This window comes from Microcaecilia unicolor, chromosome 4 (genome assembly GCF_901765095.1).
Source record: "Microcaecilia unicolor chromosome 4, aMicUni1.1, whole genome shotgun sequence".
Lineage (NCBI taxonomy): Eukaryota > Metazoa > Chordata > Amphibia > Gymnophiona > Siphonopidae > Microcaecilia > Microcaecilia unicolor.
The window spans coordinates 237170745-237195463 of NC_044034.1; the positions used below are offsets into that span (position 1 = coordinate 237170745).

The window sequence follows — 24719 nt, forward strand, 5'->3', positions numbered from 1 at the left end:
AATTGAAGCATGGATGATCCGGGAAAATACAGAGCCTGAAGTCACCATTTTAAAGAAAAAAATCACAGCATATGCATAAGCATGGATTAATGAAACAAAGCCAGCATGGATTTAGTGAAGGGAAATCTTGCCTCACCAATCTATATTTCTTTGAAGGTGTGAATAAACATGTGGATAAAGGTGAGCTGGTTGATGTTGTGTATCTGGATTTTCATAAGGCATTTGACAAAGGTGTGAGGATGTTTTAATGCCGTTATATTGCTCCATGGTGCGACCGCACCTTGAGTACTGTGTTCAATTTTGGTCCCCGCATCTCAAGAAAGATATAGTAGAATTGGAAAAGATGCAGCGAATGGCGACCTAAAATGATAGCTGGGATGGGACGACTTCCCTATGAAGAAAGACTAAGGAGGCTAGGGCTTTTCAGCTTGGAGAAGAGACAGCTGAGGGGAGGACATGATAGACTTATATAAAATATTGAGTGGAGTGAAACAGGTGGATGTGAAGCGTCTGTTCACGCTTTCCAAAAAATACAAGGACTAGGGGGCATGCAATGAAACTACATTGTAGTAAATTTAAAACACATCGGAGAAAATTTTACTTCACCCAACGCATAATTAAACTCTGGAATTCGTTGCCGGAGAACGTGGTGAAGGTGGTTAGCTTAGCAGAGTTTAAAAAGGACTACTAAATGAACTTGGGGAAAAATCCACAATTCCAGGAATAACATGTATAGAATGTTTGTACGTTTGGGAAGCTCGTCAGGTGCCCTTGACCTAGATTGGCCGCTGTTGTGGACAGGATGGTAGGCTCGATGGACCTTTGGTCTTTTCCCAGTGTGGCATTACTTATGTACTTATGAAAGACTCCAGAGGAAATTGTAGAGTCATGGGATAGGAGGTAGTGCTCTACTGTGGATTAGTAAATGGTTAAAAGATAGAAAACAGACAAAAAAGTGTACGCTGTGGGGGGATCCAAGATGGACGCACTTCATTAAGACGCGGCGGTTCTCACTTTTACCTGTTGGAGAAAATGCCGAAACGCCGAGGTAGAGTGACGGCTAGAGCTTCCCCGTTGCCTTCCTCATTGCCGGGACCTATGGATAGGTTTGTGAGACCGTCGGGAGCTGCTTTGGATAGCGGAACGCTGCCAGCTAGGAACTCCGACGATCTGAAGAACTCGGACTCCGTTGGCCTTGAGGTTACACTAAGCCCCGCCATGCGCTCACCACCTCCCCAGCCGATTGGCGCGAGCTCCTTCCTCCTTGGATCGATAGGGTCTACCCCGGAAGGTTTAGAGGACCCAGAAGAGCATCGAGAGGAAGCTCAAATAACAACGGAGCAAGGAACGGAGGGCAATTTGCCCACAGAGACGCCACGGAATGCGGGGAGAGGAACCGAAGAAATGAGTGGGACTCCTGAACAAGTGGCCATAAGGTTTGAATTACCTAAATTGTTAGTGGAAAAACCGAAAGAAGTAACTTTAGAAACGTTATGGGACTTGGTATCTAATTTGGGACAGCTTTTTCTAAAACAAAGTAATGAGATGTTACCTAAAATAAAATCCTTGGAAATTGATATACAAGAAAAAGGAGAGAAGCTTAAAGCCCTAGATGAAAAGATTGAAAAACTGGAAGAGAAATTTGACCAAAAAGTTCTGAAATTTGAAACAGCTCAATCAATAATTATAAAAGACTTGACCAGTCTCAGGATGAGATCTGAAATATTTGATAATTATACTAAAGCTTATAATTTGAGATTTGTTAATTTTCCTAGAATATATAATGTAGCTCCTCTTGATATGTTAAAGCGCTATATGCGCGAAAATTTTGAACATACCTGAACAAAATATTCCACCTTTTACTTTGGCATATTATGTACCTGGAAAGAATTGAACCAGTCAAATGAAAAGCCGATAGATATTTCTCTTTTGCTTGAAACCACTGATTCTGAACTTGCCACAGCGGCTACTTTGGTAGCGACTGTGGCACTATTACCGGATAAGAATTGGATCTTCCGCCTGTCTTTTCGTAATAAAGAAAAGTCTTTTTTAGGCTTTAAAATCCTACTATTTCCTGATGTCTCTAAGGAGACTAAGACGGCGGAGGAAACAATTCTTACTCCTCAAGCCGGAAGTTTTGCACTTGGGGGTACCTTTTTTTTAAGATACCCCTGCAAGTGTATAATAAGACTTGAGGGGAAAAAATATGTATTTATGGAACCAGCTCATGTGTCTGCACTCATAGCCTCGGTAAATAAGGGAAAGCGAAAAGAGTAATGCAACTCCACTTAATGAATGTGTGATATCTGTTTGTTTTTAATAATTCCTTCGTTTTTCTCCAGTTGATTTCCTACATTTTGGATTCCTTACATTATGGACTTGAGTCTCTATTCTTTAAAAGTGAATTGTTTTAATTTCATTGTATTAATCTTTTCCTTTAAATTTTATTATGATTGTAGAGACTTTCCAATCAAGAGGTTTCTTGTAAATTCTTTTTTGAATAAATGAATAAATAATAAAAAAAAAAAAAAAAAAAAAAAAAAAAAAAAAAAAGATAGAAAACAGAGAGTAAGGTTAATGTTCAGTATTCTCAATGGAGAAGGGTTGATGATAGTTGGGTTCCACAGGGGTCTGTGCAGGGATTGTTGCTTTTTAACATATTTATAAATGATCTAGATATGGGAATAACGACACACAGTTATTCAAAGTTGTTAAATCGCAAGACGATTGTGAAAAATTGCAAGAGTAGCTTACAAGAATGGGCATCCAAATGGCAGATGACGTTTAATGTGAGCAAGTGCAAAGTGATGCATGTGGGCAAGAGGAACCTGAACTACAGCTACCTGATGTAAAGTTCTACATTAGGAGTTACTGACTAGGAAAAGGATCTAGATGTCATCATCGACGATACGATACATTGAAACCTTTGCTCAGTGTGCCGAGTCGGCGAAGAAAGCAAATAGAATGTTAGGTATTATTAGGAAAGTAATGGAAAACAAAATGAGGATATTATAATGCCTTTGTATTGCTCCATGGTGCGACTGCACCTTGAGTACTGTATGCAATTCCGGCCACCACATCTCAAAAAGATATAGTGGAATTAGAAAAGGTACAGAGAAGGGTGATGAAAATGATAAAAGGGATGGGATGACTTCCTATTAGGAAAGGCTAATGCGGCAAGGGCTCTTCAGCTTGCAGAAGAGACAGTTCAGGGGAGATATAATAGAGGTCTATAAAATAATGAGTGGAAGTGGAACGGGTAGACGTAATTGATTGTTTACTCTTTCCAAAAATACTAGGACTAGGGGACATGCAATGAAACTACAAAATAGTACATTTAAAACGAATCGGAGAAAATATTTCCAGTCCCCCTGATCTCCCTCCTGACACAAGCTCACAGGGGGCTGAAGTTCTGGTGGATCTTGAGCTCCCCTAGCCCCACCTCGCACCCCAATAAAAAAAGTCCTGATGGCCCAGTGGGCCGCAAACACAAGTTCCCCAACCTGGTGGTGTAGCGGCCCTCTTCCCTACCCCCTATGTACCTAAGTGGCGGAGGAGGTAGTAGTAAACTCCCTCCCAGATCTTAAAAATGGCAGCGCCCAGCCTTGCCCAGTGCACCCTGGGATGCACTGGGTGGGGCTTCACCGCCATATAAGGGAAAACCCCCACGGACCTCCAACTCCTGTGTTTGACAGGTCTGGGTTTTTGATAGCTCGGACATGTCAAACAAGTGCGGAAGGATTGTGCTTGAGAGCATGCTCAGGCACAATCCTCCCACACTTTTACCCTATGATCAGAGATAATAGTGTGCTTAAATTTGCATGCTATTATCTCTGATCATAGGGGCGGTAAAACCCCGTACTGTTCCAGAGCTATTTTTAGAGCACTGTTTGGAAAGAGCAGGGATTTTGATCATGTGCACCTGAATTAGGAGTGTCATGAAAGGGAAAAGAGAGGGGGTATGGGCAAGAAGAAGGAGGGAAAAGGGATGGGCAAGAGAGGGAGGGAGGGGGAGGAGAGCTATGAGCCTGAGTCAAATCTTCCCATAGTGAGTCATGGAATGTTACATGCTTGATTAAACAGCCAGGTTTTTATACCGGACTTAAAATTTTTGAAAGACAGTGCAGCACGAATAGCAAGAGGAAGGGAGTTCCAATGGAAAGGAGTGGCAAAAAAAAGCATGGTGTCTAGTAAATTCTAGTTGGGCAGGTTTCGGGCTTAGAAGGACCAGGTGGTGGTCGTTAATTGACTGAAGGCGGCAAGCAGGGGAATATAAAATGGTTAATGATGCTAAGTAATCTGGAAGACCTAATCTGTGGGCTTTAAATGCAAGTGTGAGTAACTTAAATATGATTCGTTTCTCGATAGGAAGACAGTGAAATTTCTAGAACAAAGGGGACACATGCATGACTTATTAATTTTATAGCACTGTTTTGTATAGATTTGAGCTCTTTTAGGTTTGTGTGTAAGCAGCCTAGGTAGATTATATTGCAATAATCAAGTCTGGTTACTAACAGCAAGAGGATGAGGGAGTGAAAAGTGTCTCGATCAAAGTAGCGTTGGACTGGCTGTAATTGCTGGAGGACTAGTTATGGATAGGTGAGAAATTTGCTGAGTAAAAGTGAGGTGAGAGTCTTAGATACTGGAAAGAGTTAATTGGCTGAATTGAAGTACTGCAGAGATTTAAAGGAGTAGAGGGAATAGGAGGTGCCTTTGTGAACCAACACATGACAGCTTTCTGTTTGCTGAGTACAAGATTATTGTTCCAAAAGCAACAACAGTAAATATTTTTTTAATGGAAAGGGTAGTGGCCCCTCTCTATGGATGTAGCTAGGACAAAATAGTGATGTAATTCAAAAAAGCATGGGATAAACACAGAGGATATGTACATACAGGACCAGCTCAACCAATACTACCCTTCACCGTACCCCAAACCCCTCCATGTAACACAGCTTGCTGTACACTGCTTTGAAGTCATTCCCCATGGCATATGGTGGTATATCAAGCCTCTGAAAATAAATAAGGCCCTGGCTCAGGGTGCCAGTGATAAAGGGTGCTCAAATTACAGTAAAGCACTTCTCCCCCTCTCTCTTTTCTTTCCTCTGCAGATAGGGGAGAGGGGAGGGAGATATGCCCAACTGGGATTCTAGATATTGGTGCCCTTTATCACTGGGGTGGGGGGGGGGGGGGGAGTAAATTCAGACAGCGGGAGCTACTGGATCTTTTTGGGGGGGGGGGAGGGAACCAATGCAAAAGTTGGCTCAGGACACCACAGTCCCTTGAATCAGCCCTATGGACATAGCAAAAGAATGGGATCAAAGCCAATGACTAACTCTTCAAACAAGGCAGAGGGATGTAGGCTGCATGAAAAGGTAGGTGGTATAAACCTTGACAAAGGCACAATGAGGTAACCTGTATGTTCTGCAAAAAGCAGCAGGTATGACTCCAGCCCCTTTGCTAGGTAGATGAGATGGACCATGCTGGTCTTTATCTGAAGTGTGACTATGATACCATGAAGCAAGAAAAAAAATATTCCCTTTAGCCTCTCCACTGTATCCTTGCCCTCCCTGTGCCCCTTTTACCCTTCAATTATCTAATGATCCAGCTGATTCCCTCATAACCTTCTTGTTTCAAATATACCTGAAAAGGATATTTTTTTTTAATGAGTTTGTCTGTACAACAAGCCCCTTTTTATTTTGTTTTTTTAGTCTGCATAATCAATACTTTGTACTCAACCTAGTGGTTATGTTGTTTCCCATTTTTTTCTCTTTCAATCAGTTTTCCATTTTTTAAAAGATTTTCTTTTGGTTATAATAGATTTTTATCTTAAATGCTGGCAGCCATTTGAAACGGCATGTTGGAAATGACGTACAGATTGGAAGTGAGACATCTGTGTTATAGCATGTGTCAAGTTCCGCTAGGATCAATGCAGAGGAACACAACTACCAAGGAGGAGAGGGAAGAGGAGGGGGAGTGAGAGAGGAGGAGACAGGGAAGGAGAACGAAATGGAAATGGAAAGAGAAAGAGAAAAGCAACTCTAATTTTTGGTCAGCCACCAGCTACAAAGTTGACTCAGTTAAGCGAAGGACTCCTAGAAGTGTGGGCCGGTGCAGCCACCCACTGTTGCCCCTGCTTAAAGTTGGCCCTGACTCATAAGCTGATTTTCAAAGGCAATAGACAAGAGGAACATTACAACTTTGTGATTATACATTTTGGTTATTTTGATTGAAATGTATTTTGGTCAGTAGGCCATTTCCTTTTCTAAGCTTATACACACAAAGAATAATGATGATGATAATTCAAAGTAAGACTTCAGCTGTGAAGCCATAAAAATGTGAATGCTATAAGGGAAGGCAGTCAACAAATAAGAAAGCTCATTTTTAAATTTTCACTTTAACCATGCTACCAGAACTCTGAAAAAAGAAATAAATAAAAAAAATACTGTTTTGAGTAAAGGTTTGTCTGGAATCATTTACATAAAGTAAATACTTTGTCATTATATTTGAATGATATATATATCTGGTTTGCAACACAAAACGTTATCAAAGTCACTGTGATTATGAGGCTTTAAAAGTTTTACTAAGAAAAACCATGCCTGAGATAGTGCAGAAACAACAGTTTAAAAAATACATTATATAAGATACTTTGCAAAGCTGTTCTTTAATAGCATTAATGGAAGCAGTTACAACTCAGAACAAATACCTTGATTTCACCTTAACGTATGTCTAAAACTAGATATTATTCCTCAATATAAAACCAACACCCACCCATCATTTCTCACTTTACCTCTGCATAAACTCGACACTCAATCGCCCAGCCATTGATGGGAATATCAGCCTGTTTGTGCCTGAGAGGGTAACCCTTAGCAACACGGATCATTTCTTGGACTAGGTCCAAGCCAGTAATGCATTCTGTGATGGGATGCTCAACCTGCAAGGTTAAGAACTGTCAATCAGTAGGTGAAACAATACGGTAAACAGCAATAATAAATATACCAACAAACAAAACATGGAATAGCTACCGACGGTCATCCTATATACAACAAAGAATTAATTACGTTCTCTTCTAGATCATTTGGTTTTAAAATCAACAAAAACATGCAAAATAAAACAATTTCAAAGAATTAGATCCTACAAGCTTAGTTTGCACAGTATGATTTGTTTATTCTTGCAGTAGTTAACCAGCAATTGACAGAGTATTTTAATTGCAGTACAAAAAATAGCAGATAAGCCAGTTCTGCTACACTTAATACGACATACAAATGGGTAGTTTATGATTATCTGCACAACTGGCTTAATTCAAAACTCATTCACTTGCTTGCTTTCACTAACCTGTCTTGACAAGATACCAGATTAGCGTAAGGTTACATCAGCGCACTGTAGCAGAAATGAACAGATGGTCCCTTCAGTTTTCAACCCTCCAGACTTATCTGTATAATGTTTAACATGTACAATAGCTAAGTTGAACCAGTAGAGTCCCCCTCTGCTATCAGCAAATTGCTGCTAATGGCATGGATGATGCTGTCTTGAATACCAGTCTCTTGCACTATAGCCAGGCGTGTTTATGAATATAAATGTACATTCATTTATAATTTTTACATGTATAAACAAATTAAAATCAATTTAAAATAGAGTGCATGGATCAAAACCATAAGCAGCTATTACAAATCCTGTGAAATAAAACCACCTACCTAATAGCTCATTCACAACTAAAGCGAAGATAGTTACCTGTAGTAGGTATTCTTCGAGGACAGCAGGCTTCATATTCTCACAAGTGGGTAGACGCCATCCTGTGTCGCCCAATTTGGCAATATGCCATAGAAAAAAAACAAGAGCTTTTTATGGTGAGAGCAGCACTCCAATGTGTATGCACGAGTGCCTTCCTGCCCGCAGCGCGACCGCGTTACTTCAGTTTAATACAAAAAGCAAAATACCAAATAAAATGTCAAAAAGACAACTCCAAGGAGAGGTGGACAGGACTGTGAGAATATAAAGCCTGCTGTCCTCGGAGAACACCTGCTACAGGTAAGTATCTTCGCTTTCTCCGAGGACAAGCAGGCTAATATTCTCACAAGCGGGGAATCCTTAGCATTCAGACTCACCCAAAACAACATTGGTCAACTGGGCCTCGCAACTGCGAGGACGTAACGCATATTAACCTGAAACTATATACAAACTAAATGAGAATGCAGCCTGGAACAGAATAAACGGGCTTAGGAAAGTGGAGTTGGATTCCAGACCCCAAACAGATTCTGCAGCACTGACTGCCCAAACTATTGCATTGGGTATCCTGGCTCAAGGCAATAGTGAGAAGTTAATGTGTGGACTGAAAACCATGTCGCAGCCTTGCAAATCTCTTCAATGGAGGCTGACTTCAAGTGGGCTACCGACACGGCTATGGCTCTGACATTATAAGCCGTGACATGACCCTCCAAAGTCAGCCCAGTTGGGCATAAGCAAAGGAAATGCAATCTGCTAGTCAATTGGAAATGGTGCGTTTCCCCGATGGCGACCCCCATCCTGTTGGGATCAAAAGAAATGAAAAGCTGTGCGGATGCTTCGTCCACTCCATGTAAAAGGCCAACGCTCTCTTGCAGTCCAAGGGAGAGTCTAATAGGTACGGGTGGAGAGAGGGATCTTGGGTGATAGTATCTGAGGATTTGAAGGCGACGAAACAGTGTGACAAGGCGGTGGCCGTAGCTAGAAGGTTGTTAGGCTGTATAGAGAGGTGTAACCAGCAGAAGAAAGGGAGTGTTGATGCCCCTGTATAAGTCGTTGGTGAGGCCCCACCTGGAGTATTGTGTTCAGTTTTGGAGGCCGTATCTTGTTAAGGATGTAAAAAGAATTGAAGCGGTGCAAAGAAAAGCTACGAGAATGGTATGGGATTTGCGTTACAAGACGTATGAGGAGAGACTTGCTGAACTAAACACGTATACTCTGGAGGAAAAGAGAAACAGGGGTGATATGATACAGACGTTCAAATATTTGAAGGGTATTAATTCGCAAACGAACCTTTTCCGGAGATGGGAAGATGGTAGAACGAGAGGACATGAAATGAGATTGAAGGGGGGCAGACTCAAGAAAAATGTCAGGAAGTATTTTTTCACGGACAGTGGATGCTTGGAATGCCCTCCCGCGGGAGGTGGTGGAAATGAAAACGGTAACAGAATTCAAACATGCGTGGGATAAGCATAAAGGAATCCTGTGCCGAAGGAATGGATCCTCAGGAGCTTAGTCAAGATCGGGAGGCGGGGCTGGTGGTTGGGACGCGGGGATAGTGCTGGGCAGACTTATACGGTCTGTGCCAGAGCCGGTGGTGGGAAGCGGGACTGGTGGTTGGGAGGCAGGGATAGTGCTGGACAGACTTGTACGGTCTGTGCCAGGGCTGGTGGTTGGGAGGTGAGGATAGTGCTGGGCAGACTTATACGGTCTGTGCCAGAGCCGGTGGTTGGGAGGAGGGGCTGGTGGTTGGGAGGCGGGGATAGTGCTGGGCAGACTTATGCGGTCTGTGCCCTGAAGAGCACAGGTACAAATCAAAGTATATAACTTTCGCAAATCTCTGAAGACACACTTCTTCAACAAGGCCTACAACAAGAACCAACAGCTTCACTGATCCACTTTACCAACCCAACCAATTATAAAAATCCACTTCTACAATTACCCGCCTAATCACTTCCTCTTTCTTCCCTTACTTAATCTCTGCACACTACTAACTGTATCTGATATTCTGGAATGACAATGTCATAACAAAACTATGTAAGCCACATTGAGTCTGCAAATAGGTGGGATAATGTGGGATACAAATGCAATAAATAATAATAATAATATACACAAAAAGCAGCAAATAGGAGTTATCTTGTTGGGCAGACTGGATGGACCGTGCAGGTCTTTTTCTGCCGTCATCTACTATGTTACTATGTGTGCAAGCTGCTTTCATTAGGATGGGCATGAGGTCGGAGAGAGAATGTTTGCAAGACAATCAACTGGTTCAGATGGAACTCTGACACCACCTTTGGCAGAAACTTAGGGTGCATGCAGAGGACTACTCTGTTGTGATGAAACTTAGTATAAGGTGCATCCACTACTAAGGCCTAAAGCTTACTGACCCTATGAGCTGAAGTAATAGCCACCAAGAAAATGACCTTCCAGGACAAGTACTTCAGATGGCAGGAATTCAGTGGCTCCAAAGAGCCTTCATCAGCTGGGTGAGAATGGCGTTGAGATCTCATGACACTGGTGGATGTTTGACAGGGGGCTTTGACAAAAGCAAACCTCTCATGAAGTGAACTAAAGGCTGTCCAGAGATAGGCTTACCTTCTACACGCTGATAAGCACTAATTGCACTAAGGTGAACCCTTATGGAGTTGGTCTTGAGACCAGACTCTGATAGATGTAGAAGGCATTCAAGCAGAGTCTGTGTAGGACAAGAAAGAGGATCTATGGCCTTGCTGTCACATCAGATGGCAAACCTCCTTCATTTAAAAGAATAACACCTCTCAGTGGAATCTTGCCTGGAAGCCAGCAAGACCTGGGAGACACCCTCCGAAAGACCGAATGAAGTGAATTCTAGCTCTCAACATCCATCTCCCAAAAGAGTCCAGGGTTCTAGCTTCTCTGCCTGTGGGAGCCGAGGCATAGTCCCTAGAACTCCTGGCTTTTTTGAGAGCGGCTTCCACCACCATGGAGTTATGGGGTAACTGAGACCTCAACAAACCAGGTTCTGCATGGATCCGATACCGGGTATCAATTTTCTTGGGGACCACAGGGACTGAGTAGACGCCCAATTCCTGACGAGGACTTCCTTGAGTACCTCGTGGAGAGGAAATGTCACAGGAGGGGAGGTGTAGTCCAGGTCCTTGAGCATCTTGACCCTGGGCTCATCCTCCACTTCTACGGGGAATGGAACGGCTTCAGCCATTTACCGTACAAAAGAGGTGAAGGATAGGCTCTCAGGTGGAGACCGTCTCCTCTCAAGTGGTGGGGAGGGCTCAGAAGGAATCCTATAGAACTCGGAAGAAAAGTACCTGGGATCCTCTTCTGATTCCCATGAGCGTCTTTTCGATGTCAGAGAGCACCTCCCTGAGGGATGTCCAAGACCGAGCCCGCCTCAATGTTGAGGACCCATGTCCTCGAGAGTGGCGTCGAGAAACCAGCTTGTCTCGACTCCGATGAAGCTTCCTCCACCAACGTCGAGGGGGTGCCAGCCTGGATGGCAGTTGACACCAGGGCCGCAAGGAGCGCCGGTGGCCGCACAGTGGGCTGAGGGCCAGGTGGGGCCGCAGCAGGAGGTATGGTAGGCGCAAGCACACCCGATACCAACGCATATCGCTGCATAAGGCCGTCCAGAAGCTCAGGGAGCAAGGCCTGGATGCGCTCATCAAGGGCCACCATCAGAAAAGACTGCGAGGCCAGCTGGGAAGCAGGCTGCAGAATCGCTGGAGCATGCACGCATCGGCACCTCCTGTATGGAGGGGGGAGTGGTCTTCCTGGCACCGATGCTGCTTGGGTGACAAATCCCTCGGTGCCCCGGAGCTCCTGGCACTGAGCGTCGATGGAGATCAGTGACAGTGCTTGTTGGCCTTCACCCAATGCACATCACCCATGCTCCTCGGCGCCGAATCCTCACGTCGACTCGGGGTTGGGTCCGACGATGGACGGTCCCTGGGAGCCTGCATAGCAAGAGGCCTCGAGACAGGTGGAGACCCTCATTGCTCCCAGTGTCTCGAAGCAGTCATCCCTATCATGACTCCCGATGCCAGTGCAGCACTCGACGTCAACACCGATGCCTCTGACCTCGATGCCGAAGAACCGGACCTGGCCCAAAAATCTTCTCGTGTTGAGCCTCTCGGGAAACCTGGGTCCTTTTCTTCATACGAAGACAAAGGACACAGATGGCAGGGCTATGGTCAGGCCCGAGGCACTGGAGACACCAAGAATGGGTGTCTTTCCCCGAGATTGTCCAGGCACACAAAAAAGAGACCCAACCAAGCAGACCTAAGAACGATACGCCAAAAAAGAAAAGAAACTTAGACGAGGGCAAAAAACTAAAGACACTAAGGGATTTTTTTTTTTTTGTAAACAGGAGAAAAGAAAATAAGAACGGGTAGTAAAAACACTGCCAAAAGGCACTGAAAAACAGCTCTCTACCGGATATGTGAGGTGCAAGCAAAAAAAGTCACTGTTTCTCACACGGAAAAAACGAAACTGAACTGGCAAGGTTGCACTGTGGGCGGAAAGGTACTCGCGCATGCGCATTGGAGTGCTGCTCACACTCCAAAAAGCTCTCATTTTTTCTATGACATTGCCGAACCGGGCAACATGGGATGGCGTCTATCCACTTGTGAGAATATAAGCCTGCTTGTCCTCGGAGAAAGTATATTACATTTCTGCATCACAGACATTTTTTAAAACAATTCAAAATTAGGGGGGATATAAAATAAAATCTTCACTGAAGTGACTCCTTGCTTTGCGGAAAGGATCAAACACTCAAGTTTTGATTCTGTTCTAATTGTTTATATATAAAAAAAATTCTACAAAGCCTATCAATCTCAGCAAAACAAAGTCAGAATCCATCATGCAGGCCCACATATCTTTCTTCTCATATGAAGGATAATTATTTCCAAATATTCAGTCACATGTTCAGCTCAGGTTTTCCGCATTATAGAAGTTTGAGATGTATCATTAAATTTTAAAAAATGCTAATGAGTCTCAGTTAACAAATGTTAATGGTAAATTTTAGCAGGTTAATAGCGAAACATGAAAACTATGATTAAGGCCTCAACAGTGGCATGACAAGAATCACGGATGACAATAACTTGCATTAGTGCATATACCACACCATGGAAGCTCTTTAACTACAACTCTGGAAGTGTAGTTAAATTTCCATGATAAAAATCTTCAAAGGGTGATGCACTTGCATCCTGTGAAGTTGAAGACTTACTTGAGCCATGCTGAATGTACTTTTATTATTTTATTGATCTCTCTAGGAACTTTTCTTGAAACATTGTACACAGACCTAATTGGTGGGAGAGCTTTGGGATGTGGCTACATCATGTGGGATTTTGTGCCAGATTGGTATAAATGTTAGATTTCTTAAATTTAGACGGAATGTATGGGAGTGTGAATGAGGATGAATGTTTGTGTGAATGCTGTGAATAGATGGGCAATAGTAGTGTAGTTGTTCTACTGTATGGATATAAAGACTGTAGAATAATTGGAGGTTCAGTAACAAAGTAAATGAGGATTTGTGGAGCATTTATCTTCTGCATTGTATACTTCACGGATATACCATCTTTTTGTATTATAAGTTATTGTTAACGCCTATCCTGTTTCTTGACTGATGATAAGATGTAACTTTGTGAATCTACAGTAATTCTGTTCTGCAGATCCCAGTGGTGTAGCCACAGGTGGGCCTGGATGGTCCGGGGCCCACCCACTTAGGGCTCAGGCCCACCCAACAGTAGAACATGTTTAGCAGTAGCTGATGAGGATTCCAAGCTCTACCAGCTGAAGACTTCCCCCTGATAGTAATGAAAATGATGTGCTTCACGTTACTGGCACCTATGAATGCTCAGTTTTCAGCGTATGCCTGCTGCAGACTGCCAAGGTAGAGAGAAGCATTTTCCCACCAGCTTAGATATTTTGTTGGGGGGGGGGGGGAGGGGGAGAACACTTGGTGCCCACCCACTTCTTGCCTAGGCCCACCCAAAATTTGCAGTCTGGCTACGCTCCTGGCAGATCCAATAAAGACATGTTGAAAAAAATCTGCAGTACCATTAATGCACATTATTATTACTTGTTTTAATGCTAGAGAAGGGGCCATCCGTAAACCTGGGCTTCCTGTCCTGCTTCTCTCTCATTTATATACATTTCCAAGTTACGATGTTACTAATACACTTCAGTATACAGACCTTTACTTTAAAATTTCTTCTAAACAAACATTCTAGTAGACTATCATGAGACCCCCCAACCATTTATATTGTGCATCACTCAAAATTGTCAATGAAAGTGTCAGAATCCAAAAAAAAAAAAAACATAAAGGAGAACCAAGAACCTCATGGACAAAAGAAAAGCAAAGCAAAAACAAAAAGTGAGGTATTGGAAAGAATAGGAAGTCCAAGCACAATGGTATAAAGCTTCTTTATTGCTTCCAAAGTGTTGCAATCCTATGGTCAAAGCGCTCAACACGGCCATGTTTCGGCTGGTGTATCTTCGTCAGGTGCCTTCATAATAAAGAATATGCATATAAATAATATTACATGCAGACAAATTAAAAATGTGTATATATATATATCACATACACACACATATACATCTTACATTTAAAACATAAATCCTAATAAAAATACAATTAAAGAGTATATATATATACTAGTAAAAAAGGCCCGTTTCCGAAACCAATGAAACGGGCGCTAGCATGTGGTTTTTTTTGTGTGTGTGTGTATGTGTCTCAGAGTTATTTTGTGTGTGTGTGTGAGTGTGTGTGTGAGGGTGCGGTGTGTGTGCAGGTTGTTGATGTGTGTCTTTTTTTGTTTTGTTTTGTTTTTTGCTTGGGGGTTGGGGGATGTGCTGTGCTGTGCTGGCAAAGTGGGTTGGATTGGTGTGTGGCTTTGAGGGTGTGTTTCTGTTGTATTGTGTGTGTGTGTGTGGTTTTGTCTGTCAAGGAGTTTTGTGGAGGGGGGTCTTTCTGTTGGTGAAATGTAAATGTGGTTGTAGGGGGGTCAGCCTTTGTTGAGTGTTGTTTTTTCCCATTTTTTTTTTTGTGTTGTGCTGAGGCAGCAGTGTTGTTTTAGATGGGCGGAAGGTAGAGGAGCACGTTCTTTGTCTGTCTGTATTTTTTGGCCATTTCAGGGCTGCTGTAGGGGAATGCTGGAAGAGAAATGTGCTGTTGGAAGCAGCGCCATCTTTTTCCATTGGGCTGGGGTTCTGGGCATCCTGGAGGTGGGTGACAGCTTGCCTGAGGACGGGGATGGTTGTTTTAAGTTGGCGAAAGGGAGAAGAGCACGGTCTCGGGCCGTCGGGGGGGTGATACGGTATGTTTGGTCCATTTCTGGCCGGCTGCAGGGGAATGCTGGAACATTTATGCGCTGCAGGAATCAGCGCCGTCTTTTTCCGGGTGCTAGGGGAATCCCCGAGGTGGGAGACAGCTTGCCTGAGGCTGGGGATGGTTGGGCACGTCCTTGGCCGCTTCGGCAAAAGGGGAAGAGGAAGGGGGTGGGGAGTTACCTGCAGCCGCCTGAGAAACCATGTATTCTTTGTTTGTTTTGTATTATTAGTTTACATTTCTGTTGAAGAAAGAGTGGATGCCTTTCGAATGATGGAGGTGGTGAGTCGGTGTGCGGTTGTTTCGTTAGTTTGACAGCCAGTCTCCAGCGATTCCTAGGCAGGGAAGGAGTACTCCTCCCTTTTCCTTGGTCGCTGTTTGCTGCTGGCTGGGCCTTCCAGCTGGGCCGCAGCTTGTCCTGTTCGCCCACATCCCAGATGGTGACGGGCACGTTGTTTTCCGGCTCCTCTGACTCCATGTCAAGCGATCCCAAATATAGTCTGTGCTATAGGCCCTCTGGCACTCTTCAGTACTGGCATTAGGCATTTAAAAATTTCTCCCCCCCCCCCCCCCCCCCCCCCCCCGGTCTATTTTTGCACATACCCACAGCAGGAATATTCTTCTCTCGTTCCAGCGGTGGTTTTATGCTGTCCATGCTGCACAGATAATGAGCCATTCTGCTGGGGAATGCTCCTCCCTTATTGTCACGTAGTTTCCTCTGATTGGTCCGTCTTACGTTGCCTAGTGTTGCCTGGGAACGGTGTTGTGATGGTCCTTTGTGTTTCAGAATGTTGAGGGTGTTTTTTTCTGATTGGTCTGTCATGCGAGGGCGGGGCAGAGAGACATGGTCAATGTTGTGGCTTCACCACCATGAATCCATGAACCCTTCAGTGAGTGACTGAGTGACTTCAGAACGTTGTCTTCAGAACGCTGAGGGTGAGTTTTATTATAGTAGATATATAAACAAGTTTTGTGTATAAAAATTATATAGCACTAATAATGAAATAGTACACATTACATGTGGATTTAAATATGTGTAGCTGCTTATGTCAATTAATCAGATACATACCTTTACATAAACAGTACAAACGGTATAACAAACAAGGAAGTGAACAGAAGTAGCAATATAAACAGAAGAGGCAATAGGTGCCCTTAAACAGTGATACAAAGAGTAATATGAACCAAAGAAGTGATAAGTGCCTTTAGGCAAATGGTGATATGAAGGGTTGTAGTGAGTTATACAATTTAATGAATGTGCCATGAGCATGACAACAATAAAATAATTATAAAATATTATGGGATACTATGTACATAACATAATAAACATCTGAGAATGAGCCAGGATATAAAATGGCCCCTAGTGGTCAGAGATGAATGCTAGGCATCATGATGTCCATTCTGGATCCCAGAACATTCCCGGTCAGCAGAAGAGACGCTTCACTGATGCTCAGGTACCACCCCTGGGGGATCATAATGGGGGGGAGGGGAGATCAGGTGTGACTATTAGGGGAGGATTGGAAGAAGTAAGATAGCAGGGGGGATTGGAAGGAGGAGTAATGTTGGATGGGAGAACGGAGCTGCAGGAGTGAGTGCCACTGTAAAAACTGTCACATTATTTTGTTCTGGACCTGTACTACATTACATGCAGTGACAGACAGCGTAATTAAGGAGACCAATTCTTACTGTGCTATCTGCCACTGCAAGTAATGCAGTGCTGTACCCTGCAGTGTCTGCCCTGTACAGTAAATGCAGAGCAGATGCTGGACACACTCCGTGCATTTACCACAAAGGCTTTGCTTTCACCACACTTTAATTTTTGCTGTTAAACATGTGGTATTTCATCGAGGTTCGAAAGTTTGAGGTCACTGCGTGAGAAACTACATTGGCTACCCGTTAAAGACCGGATCACTTTTAAAGTTTGCACCCTGGTGCATAAAATCCTCTACGGAGAAGCTCCAGCTTATATGGATAACCTATCAACTTACCACCTAGGAACTCTGACAGATCATCTCGTTCGTACTTAACTCTCCAATACCCTACATGCTCTGGCCTCAAGTATAAAGCCACTTACACATCCACCTTCCCCTATGTTGGTGCTCATTTGTGGAATGGATTACCTAAATCTGTAAAAACTACTCCCGATCATCTGACCTTCAGAAAAGCACTCAAGACCACCTTATTTGGAATAGCTTACGCTAAAGTCCCACCGTTGCATCCCTAACTGTTGAACTCTACCTATCGGTATTTCTAGAGCGCTATCTAAAATAGCACCGGGGTTTGATCATGAGGGCCTTAATGACATCCTCCACTTTCTTACCCCTTCCCCTTCTCTGTAATTACTTACTGATCCCTCCTACTTCCATGTACCTGATTGTTTATGCCAAATTAATGTATGCCTTTTCAGCCCTTTACTATTGTAAGCCACATTGGTCCTGCCCGCGGGTGGGAAAATGTGGGATATAAATGCTATAAATAAATAATAAAGTACTACACTTTAATAAAAGAGATCCTTAGTTATTATAATACTCCTACATTTTTTAACAAGAGAATACAATTGGCCCAAAAGCAGCTTTGCTAAAAATAAACAGATGGCATTATGAGTAGCCTAATGGATAGAGTAGAGGAATAGTCTAATGGTTAGTGCAGTGAGCTGAGAATCTGAGGAACTGGGTTTGATTCCCACTGCAGCTCTTTGTGACCCTGGGGCAAATCCATTGCCCCAGTACAAACTTAGATTTTGAGACCACTACGGACAGAAAAAGTACCTATATATAGTATATGTAAACCAGTTTGGCTGTACCCCACAGAAAGGCAGTATATCAAATCCATGACCCTTGACCTTTTGAGAACATAAACATCAAAATAAAAAAAGGTTACAAAAAATAAAGGATAAGATAAGTCACAAATAACAATATAACAAACAGACAGCATCACATTGTTAAAACAAAACCATCAAAACAAAGCAACAGTACATTTAAAATAACTCCAATATATAAACAACTTCAAATTTTCTGCAGGCAGCTCCCAAGATTTCTCTTAAGGAACATTTGGAAAAGCATGTTCACAAACCCAAGTTTTTATATGGCATCCATTTAATGAATATTAAGCTTCTTAGCATCCTTCTAGTTGCCAGGAATCACCTGCAATGATAAGGATAGTAGAATATCTGGATCTTTGAATGTGAGAGGAAATCTACAAAAGAAGCCAATCTAAGTATTAGTTCTATAGGAAAATACAGATTGATCTTGGACATCATACTTCAAACACCTCATTTCAAAAGCCATGAATTAATAGGCACTCAAACATCATGTGGACTAGTGCTCTGCTGCCCAGTGCAATGCCAACACAGATCTGAGTTTGAAGACCAGCTCTATTCATTTTTATAGAAGTCCAAAGGGTCTGATAGGACAAGAAATATAAAGACTGATTATGATTGGCTGACATCATAGTGAAGCATACTCGCCCTCAAAAAATTAGATTAGTTAAGAAAAATGTCTTATTTTCCATCTCTTCCTATGAGATTGGCATCTTTAGCATTCAGAACAATTAACTGCGAGGCAATCCAGAAAACTCCGAAGAGTACAGTTTACTGAGTAGCAGAGTTAGGTGTGTGGGGGGGAAAAAAAAAAAAGACTGCAGCTAAAAAATTAAAAATTTACTTGCAGATAGTACTGCTCTAAGCAAAATTGTAAATGAAGCCTTCAAATGAAGAAGTCTCTGCTTCTAGAGTACAAGAAAAATACCAACTCCTCAGAGAGAAAATTAAAAACTTTAAACTGCTGGATTAAACTGCTAAAGGAGCTGTTCCTTGAGAAAAAAAAAAAGAAACTAAATGTAGCTCAGAGCAAGAATTTTCTCACCCTCCATGCAACTGTTGGCCCCAAAGGCACACATGAGACAGTCGCAAAGAAAAGTAGAGTAAGGTAGAACTTACCTCATGAGATAGAACAGTATCTCAAGGAACAGTGCAAGCAATGTCACACACACAAAACATTGAAAGCCTTAAGCCTCTTCAACTCCTTAAGCTACAGTGGGGAAAGGGGGGATGGAGAGGGGCACTCAGCACCAGAGTGTCACCTTGGTTTCAGACAAGCTTTTAACATATCAAAAGGAGAATAAACTGTCCATTAGGAGCCCCCTGCTCTACTGACACACAGGCCCAAATGCACTAAACCTTAACGACCCTCTAACAACCCTTTAACTAAGAAATTCCTAACCGTTGCATGCATGAAAGGCCTTTTTCCGACGAAGCAAGCAGCTAACGAAAACAGAATACAAACGAGTAACTACCGTTGTAATGTGGACGATTCGGGATGCACTAACAATACCGACAATTACACCGAATCATTTACTGCGACATATTTAACATATGGTCACAGCAGTCGTAAAGGTCAGAGCTGTCATCTCGCCACTTCCCCCTGCACCATAAAAACCCAAGCTGGCATGTTTAAAAACAAAAGTGAGATAAACAACACCTCCCCACTTTCCCCTGCATAAATCTAAACAAAAATCAAAAAAGGATCAGGAGGGGACAAGGCGCTCATCAGGAGCGTCCTGTATGGACGGCCTTGCCCCCCCCCCCCCCCAGGTCGCCGCTGCTCCCCTGCTTCTCTGCTCTCCTCTGAAGCCAATTTCTCAGTTCTGAAAACAACTTTAAGCAGCCCAGGTCCCCCTCCCTTCCTCTGTCCCCCCAGCCGGGGGTGGGCCCAGGTCTCTCTGCTGAGCTAAAGGGGATCACAGTGAAAGAGTTCTTTTGTTAGAAAGGGGGGTTTATGAAGGACGTCCTTTTGGAGTCTTGAGAAGGACTTCTTCAACTGCACTCTCCTGCTAGGATCACAGAGCTAAATGCTCGCATGTCCCGATCCCCCCCTCACATGCCCCCATCTGAGGTAAGCAACCTACGCAGGTTTAATACGTTTGTGTTGACAGTTTGTGGCATGCGCAGAGCAGCCAGCATAACGCTTGGCTGCTCTGCGCATGTTTTAGGAGCCGATTATCGACGGGGATTACGAATCTGTAATGCATTGTACTTTACAATACTACACTGAACATGTGCGACTTGTTTTTTTTGGTGCATTCTTCGTTTTTTCAAATTCGGTAAGCACTTTTACGTTTTAGATTTTTTTACGTTTGGTAGATGCATCTGGCCCACAATTACCAATTGGTTTAGCTGCTCAGTGATAAACACCAAGGAGGAACTGCACGGTTGGTCCACCATCAGAGAGCGAAAAATACTATTTTATGGCTGCATGATACTCTTTAAGGGGTAAGTCACAAAGAACTACTTTCTCTGTCTCATTCTGCTGGTCAACTGATATAACCTATTCGTTCTGAACTGGTCTGGTCAAAAAGGAATTTGTTTCCCTTACTTCTGTCTCTGTCAACACTCTGCCCTGGAAGTCATACTGTATATTTCTTAATTATTTATAATACCTTGAGGCCACTTGCCCTGTGGCATAATTCTGTGTGATCTAAAGAATGTCTGGACTTACCATTTGGTCAAAAAAGTTTTAATACCAGAATTATACACACACTGTTGCAGTTGAAGCCACTTAAATCTGTGGGAAAACAAGCAACTTATATTTCACAAAGTTTTACATGGGGATACTGCTCCATGTTCAATTATTTGACCCAGTCTCCAAATTCCTTTGAAATACCAACTAGCTCAGCTAATCAACTTAGAATCTATTCCAACAGAGGGATTATTGAATCAAGACTCATGAAGCATCTTGCCTACTGAAGCCATCATTTGACAAGTAGAATTAAGGTGTGTTAAGAGTTTTTAGCGCACACTAACCATGTAGACGCACATAGGAATATTGTGGGCAACTAAATGGTTAGCGCATGCCAAAAACGCTAATGCACCTCTAGAGCAGCTTGGTAAACAGGGCCCATAATATGATATTGATTACCTCTCTCAGGCAATCAGATACCCATCAATGCGTTTAATACAAAAATGCTTCATCAAATTTCTTTCCAGAGGTAACTAACCTGACTAAAAAAAAGCTCATCCTCAAAAGCCACTGAAGGCTAAATTTAAGCATAAAAACAATGTGATATAGGTTAAAAGCAAGGAAACTAAGGCTTCTTAGCCTTTGGATTTCATGAGCACAAACCTAGTAAGATTTGCTTTCCAAAAATGTTTGGGAAGGAGCCTACTGAATTTCTTGTAGAAATTCAGTCGCAAACCAAATGCATCATGAAGAAAATAGAATTGATTTGCGGCACCCTAAGCTAACATTTCCCCACAATGAAGTGAGGAGACCTATGTTTTAATGTGCTAAACAACACAAGATTAGAAATCCTCTCCATATTTATTTCTAACTCCCACTTTAGAAAATGAATCCCAAAGTTCATTTCAGTGTAGCAAGTATTTAATGGTAGAATTTTTATTTTACTTAAATTTATATTCTATCCACAAATACTTGCAATTCCACATTCATGTCCAGAAAGGAGGGTACTGACCTCTCAGAAAGGGTCACCAGTGCTTCATCAGCAAAGACCATCTTAAATTCTTTATCCTGTACTATTATGTAAAAAGTTTTCTTCTGCCTAATGGCAATTAATAGCAGCTCCAAAGCTATACTGAATAATAGGGGGGAAGTGGGCAGCATACTATTAACTCTTGAGACATAGGAGAGTATACAAAACCTCAACTTGCCTAATAAATAATTTCCCACAGCCAAACTACTCCAAGGTCAGGAGAAAGTATGGCTATGTGATTTGATCCAATGCTGCACTGATGGACACTGTGGCAATCAAATAATCCCTTTTTTGGAGGGTCATCAAGATGAGATCATGAAACAACTGGGCGTTGTCACTAATATGTCTTCTCTCATAAAGCCACTTGACCTGGATGAAATATGTTTCCTTGGGTTTGTTCAATGTAGAGGTTAGATTTTTTTTTTTTCAATTTTGTGTAAATCAGAATATGAATTCAAAAATCCTTTAAGAAGAAAATTATTAGCTACATAAAAAAAAAAGTAGAACAACCTAGAAGACAATAGCTTGTCCTACCAGTCAAAGGAAGAGAGGGACCTAAAGCAAGTACATGACAAAAGAGAAACAAGAATTTTGGGATAAAGTTTACAATCTACATTTAATAATGAAAATAATAATAATGAATAATTTTGCTTAGTGGCATACAGTCTTACCACTCTTTTTTTTCTTACTAAAGACATCACTATTTTCCTTTCCTTCCCAACAGTACTGTTGTTTGTATTTGTAAACCACTTAGCTGTTACCTATGAAAGGCAGTATATCAAGAATAAAGTTATACTTGATACTTGAAATAGGCCTGTAATTTTCCACCTGAGTTTGACCCCTCCCAGTTTCTCAAGAGCTATTTATTTATTTATTTATTGCATTTTCCCCACCTTTCTGCAGGCTCAATGTGGCTTACAATGTATCATAATAGGTACAGTGGGGGAAATAAGTATTTGATCCCTTGCTGATTTTGTAAGTTTGCCCACTGACAAAGACATGAGCAGCCCATAATTGAAGGGTAGGTTATTGGTAACAGTGAGAGATAGCACATCACAAATTAAATCCGGAAAATCACATTGTGGAAAGTATATGAATTTATTTGCATTCTGCAGAGGGAAATAAGTATTTGATCCCCCACCAACCAGTAAGAGATCTGGCCCCTACAGACCAGGTAGATGCTCCAAATCAACTCGTTACCTGCATGACAGACAGCTGTCGGCAATGGTCACCTGTATGAAAGACACCTGTCCACAGACTCAGTGAATCAGTCAGACTCTAACCTCTACAAAATGGCCAAGAGCAAGGAGCTGTCTAAGGATGTCAGGGACAAGATCATACACCTGCACAAGGCTGGAATGGGCTACAAAACCATCAGTAAGACGCTGGGCGAGAAGGAGACAACTGTTGGTGCCATAGTAAGAAAATGGAAGAAGTACAAAATGACTGTCAATCGACAAAGATCTGGGGCTCCACGCAAAATCTCACCTCGTGGGGTATCCTTGATCATGAGGAAGGTTAGAAATCAGCCTACAACTACAAGGGGGGAACTTGTCAATGATCTCAAGGCAGCTGGGACCACTGTCACCACGAAAACCATTGGTAACACATTACGACATAACGGATTGCAATCCTGCAGTGCCCGCAAGGTCCCCCTGCTCCGGAAGGCACATGTGACGGCCCATCTGAAGTTTGCCAGTGAACACCTGGATGATGCCGAGAGTGATTGGGAGAAGGTGCTGTGGTCAGATGAGACAAAAATTGAGCTTTTTGGCATGAACTCAACTCGCCGTGTTTGGAGGAAGAGAAATGCTGCCTATGACCCAAAGAACACCGTCCCCACTGTCAAGCATGGAGGTGGAAATGTTATGTTTTGGGGGTGTTTCTCTGCTAAGGGCACAGGACTACTTCACCGCATCAATGGGAGAATGGATGGGGCCATGTACCGTACAATTCTGAGTGACAACCTCCTTCCCTCCGCCAGGGCCTTAAAAATGGGTCGTGGCTGGGTCTTCCAGCACGACAATGACCCAAAACATACAGCCAAGGCAACAAAGGAGTGGCTCAGGAAGAAGCACATTAGGGTCATGGAGTGGCCTAGCCAGTCACCAGACCCTTAATCCCATTGAAAACTTATGGAGGGAGCTGAAGCTGCGAGTTGCCAAGCGACAGCCCAGAACTCTTAATGATTTAGAGATGATCTGCAAAGAGGAGTGGACCAAAATTCCTCCTGACATGTGTGCAAACCTCATCATCAACTACAGAAGACGTCTGACCGCTGTGCTTGCCAACAAGGGTTTTGCCACCAAGTATTAGGTCTTGTTTGCCAGAGGGATTAAATACTTATTTCCCTCTGCAGAATGCAAATAAATTCATATACTTTCCACAATGTGATTTTCCGGATTTAATTTGTGATGTGCTATCTCTCACTGTTACCAATAACCTACCCTTCAATTATGGGCTGCTCATGTCTTTGTCAGTGGGCAAACTTACAAAATCAGCAAGGGATCAAATACTTATTTCCCCCACTGTATATAATAGATAGGTAGATGACAATTAGTGTTACATAAACACCATGATTAACATAATAGAAATTTAAACAAGCAGATATAGGAAAAAGACAGTTCTAATTATAGGTAAGGTGGAGATGTGTTACATTTACAATTGCTGATATTTGTGGTAAGCCTCGTTGAAGAGGTGGGTCTTCAGAGATTTCCGAAAGTTAGTTAGTTCATAAATAGTTTTCAAGTTGCGCGGCCGTGCATTCCATAACTGTGTATTCAGGTAAGTTTGTATTTTAGACCTTTACAGCTGGGGAAGTGAAGATTAAGGAATGTGCGGGATGATCTTTTAGCGTTCCTGGGTGGCAAGTCTACCAGGTCTGACATGTAGGCTGAGGCATCTCCATGAATGATTTTATGAACTATAGAACATATCTTGAACGCGATACGTTCTTTAAGTGGAAGCCAGTGTAACTTTTCCCTTAGGGGTTTAGCACTTTCATATTTTGTCTTTCCGAATATGAGTCTGGCTGCGGTGTTCTGGGCGGTTTGAAGTTTCTTGATGATTTGCTCTTTACAGCCAGCGTAGAGTGCATTGCAGTAATCTCGGTGACTAAGTGCTATTGACTGTACCAGTTTGCGAAAGATGGTCCTTGGGAAGAAAGGTCTTACTCGTTTTAATTTCCACATTG

General features: G+C 42.6%; 1 protein-coding gene across 1 annotated transcript in view; it reads right to left on the reverse strand.

The window, feature by feature from the left end:
* PCCA (propionyl-CoA carboxylase subunit alpha) overlaps positions 1–24719 on the reverse strand; it is a 1085625-nt gene that overhangs the window by 583263 nt on the left and 477643 nt on the right. Inside the window, 1 exon segment of the mRNA XM_030201346.1 lies at positions 6788–6931. Coding sequence (XP_030057206.1) covers positions 6788–6931 — 144 coding nt within the window.